This window comes from Triticum aestivum, chromosome 6D, assembly GCF_018294505.1.
Source record: "Triticum aestivum cultivar Chinese Spring chromosome 6D, IWGSC CS RefSeq v2.1, whole genome shotgun sequence".
Taxonomy (NCBI): Eukaryota; Viridiplantae; Streptophyta; class Magnoliopsida; order Poales; family Poaceae; genus Triticum; species Triticum aestivum.
In genome coordinates this window covers 21,686,984-21,689,000 of record NC_057811.1, presented here as the reverse complement: position 1 = coordinate 21,689,000, position 2,017 = coordinate 21,686,984, and the positions used below count along the sequence as shown (strand labels likewise).

Sequence of the window (2,017 nt, the reverse complement as noted above, 5' to 3'; positions counted from 1 at the left end):
ATACATATATAGAGATAGACTACTTTGATATGTGCTACATATGCACAAATATCTCTAACAATTACTAGCAGATTTGATATGGATATATAGGTAGATAGATAGATATGGATATAGAGATAGACAGATTTGATATGTGCTAGATATGTACAAATATATCTAGCAATTACTACCAGCTTCACCTTGTAGCCCAAAATTTTCTAGTGACGACTTTGCCTACACGATCGATCCACTACTTCACCATTCCTTAAATTCAGAGTATACGCAGATAGATAGATAAATAGATAGATATAGATATAGATAAATTCAAATACATATATGGAGATAGTCTACTTTGATATGTGCTACATATGCACAAATATCTCTAACAATTACTAGCAGATTCCAGATTCATTGTGTACCTCGAAATTTTCTAGTGATAACCTTGCCTATGGTCGGTTCACTACTTCAGAAATTCCTAGTTTATTCAGGGTATACACAGAAACTGTGTGTGCACCACGAGGATTCTGCTATATAAGGAGGATGAAAGCTACCTAGGACACTCCGCGCTACCCAGTTAGATACCTAGGACACTTGAAGCAACCGCTTAGTACTTACAATGGCAAGAGAAATTGCAATAATACTACTCATGGCCGTTGTGCTTGCTGCCGCTATGATGGTGGCGAGCTCTATGGACATCACTGATAGAGACTTGATGTCAGAGGAGTCCCTATGGGCACTGTACGAGCGCTGGTGTGGGCATCACAATGTGAGGCGCGACCTTGGTGACAAGGCCATGCGCTTCAGCGTATTCAAGGAGAACGCTCGCATGATCCACAAATTCAACCAAGAGGATGCACCCTACAAGCTGAGCCTCAACCTCTTTGGTGACATGACCGATGAAGAGATTGATCACATGCACGGTCGCTGCTCTGACCTCGTGTCAGATGGCGGGAAGCGACGCCAAGGCCGGTTCACACGGGGTGCCGTTGCAGCGCGCAACGACTTCCCAATGTTCGTAGATTGGCGGATCACAGGGTATGACCAACGCCCGCCGGCAGTGACAAACGTGAAGACCCAGAGAGGGTGCGGAGCTTGTTGGGCCTTCGCGGCGGCGGCGGCAGTGGAGGGCATCAACTCCATAAGGACCACGAGTCTGAAGTCGTTGTCTGTGCAGCAGCTCATAGACTGTGACAAGAGAAGTTTTGGCTGTCGTAACGGCAGAGTGCCATCGGCCTTCAAGTACATTATCGACAACGGCGGCATCGCCACAGAGGCTGACTACCCATACATTGCCGGTGAGCATGGCTATTGCTTGGTGCCAAAAAGAAAGAACCCCGTCGTCACCATCGACAGCTTCAAATGGGTGCTGAATAATGATGAGGTGGCGTTGCTGCTGGCGGTGGCGGCCCAACCCGTCGTTGTGTTGCTTGACACAAAGAGCTTCCGGCGTTATGGAGGAGGTGTCTTTGTGGGTCCGTGTGGGACGAATCAGACCCACGGAATGACGGTGGTGGGCTATGGCACCACCGATGAGCATGACCCCAAGAAACGCATAGATTATTGGATAATAAAAAACTCATGGGGAGAAAAATGGGGTGAAAACGGCTACATCCGTATGGCCCGTGGTGCCGGTCCGGCCAAGAAGGGCTTATGTGGCATCCTGGTGCATGCATCGTACCCAGTGAAATATAAGTAAGAAAGGTATGAATGATATCATGAAAATAATTTAATGGCTGTGTATCTGAAAAGGAAACTGGTGTTCATCTGTGTAACCATGTGATCAACATTGAATGCGAAGCTAGACTTACTATTGATTTGTACCATATTTCATTTCTCTTTACCCGTCTTTTCTCATTTGATTCACTCCTATCTTATAATTACTGATTAAATGCATTAATGTAGACCTCACATTAATTCTCAGAGAACACATAAATTTCTCCAAAACAAAGAAAATATCTAATATTTAACCTTTAGGTCTTAAATATATGGTTCAGATTAGGTAAACAAACGCGATTAGAGTCAGATGTACATAGACCAA

At 44.9% G+C, this 2,017-nt stretch overlaps 1 protein-coding gene across 1 annotated transcript; it reads left to right on the top strand.

Annotated features, from left to right (window-relative positions):
* Positions 1-554: 554 nt before the first annotated feature.
* LOC123140844 (ervatamin-B-like) lies at positions 555-1,791 on the top strand. The gene has a single exon (XM_044560116.1). It carries the CDS (start codon positions 596-598, stop codon positions 1,673-1,675), a length of 1,080 nt encoding a protein of 359 aa, XP_044416051.1. The 5' UTR covers positions 555-595; the 3' UTR covers positions 1,676-1,791.
* Positions 1,792-2,017: the final 226 nt, after the last annotated feature.

What these genes read in the sequence shown, in the direction of transcription:
- LOC123140844 (XM_044560116.1), top strand. Translation starts at nt 596, where the DNA reads ATGGCAAGAGAAATTGCAATAATACTACTCATGGCCGTTGTGCTTGCT.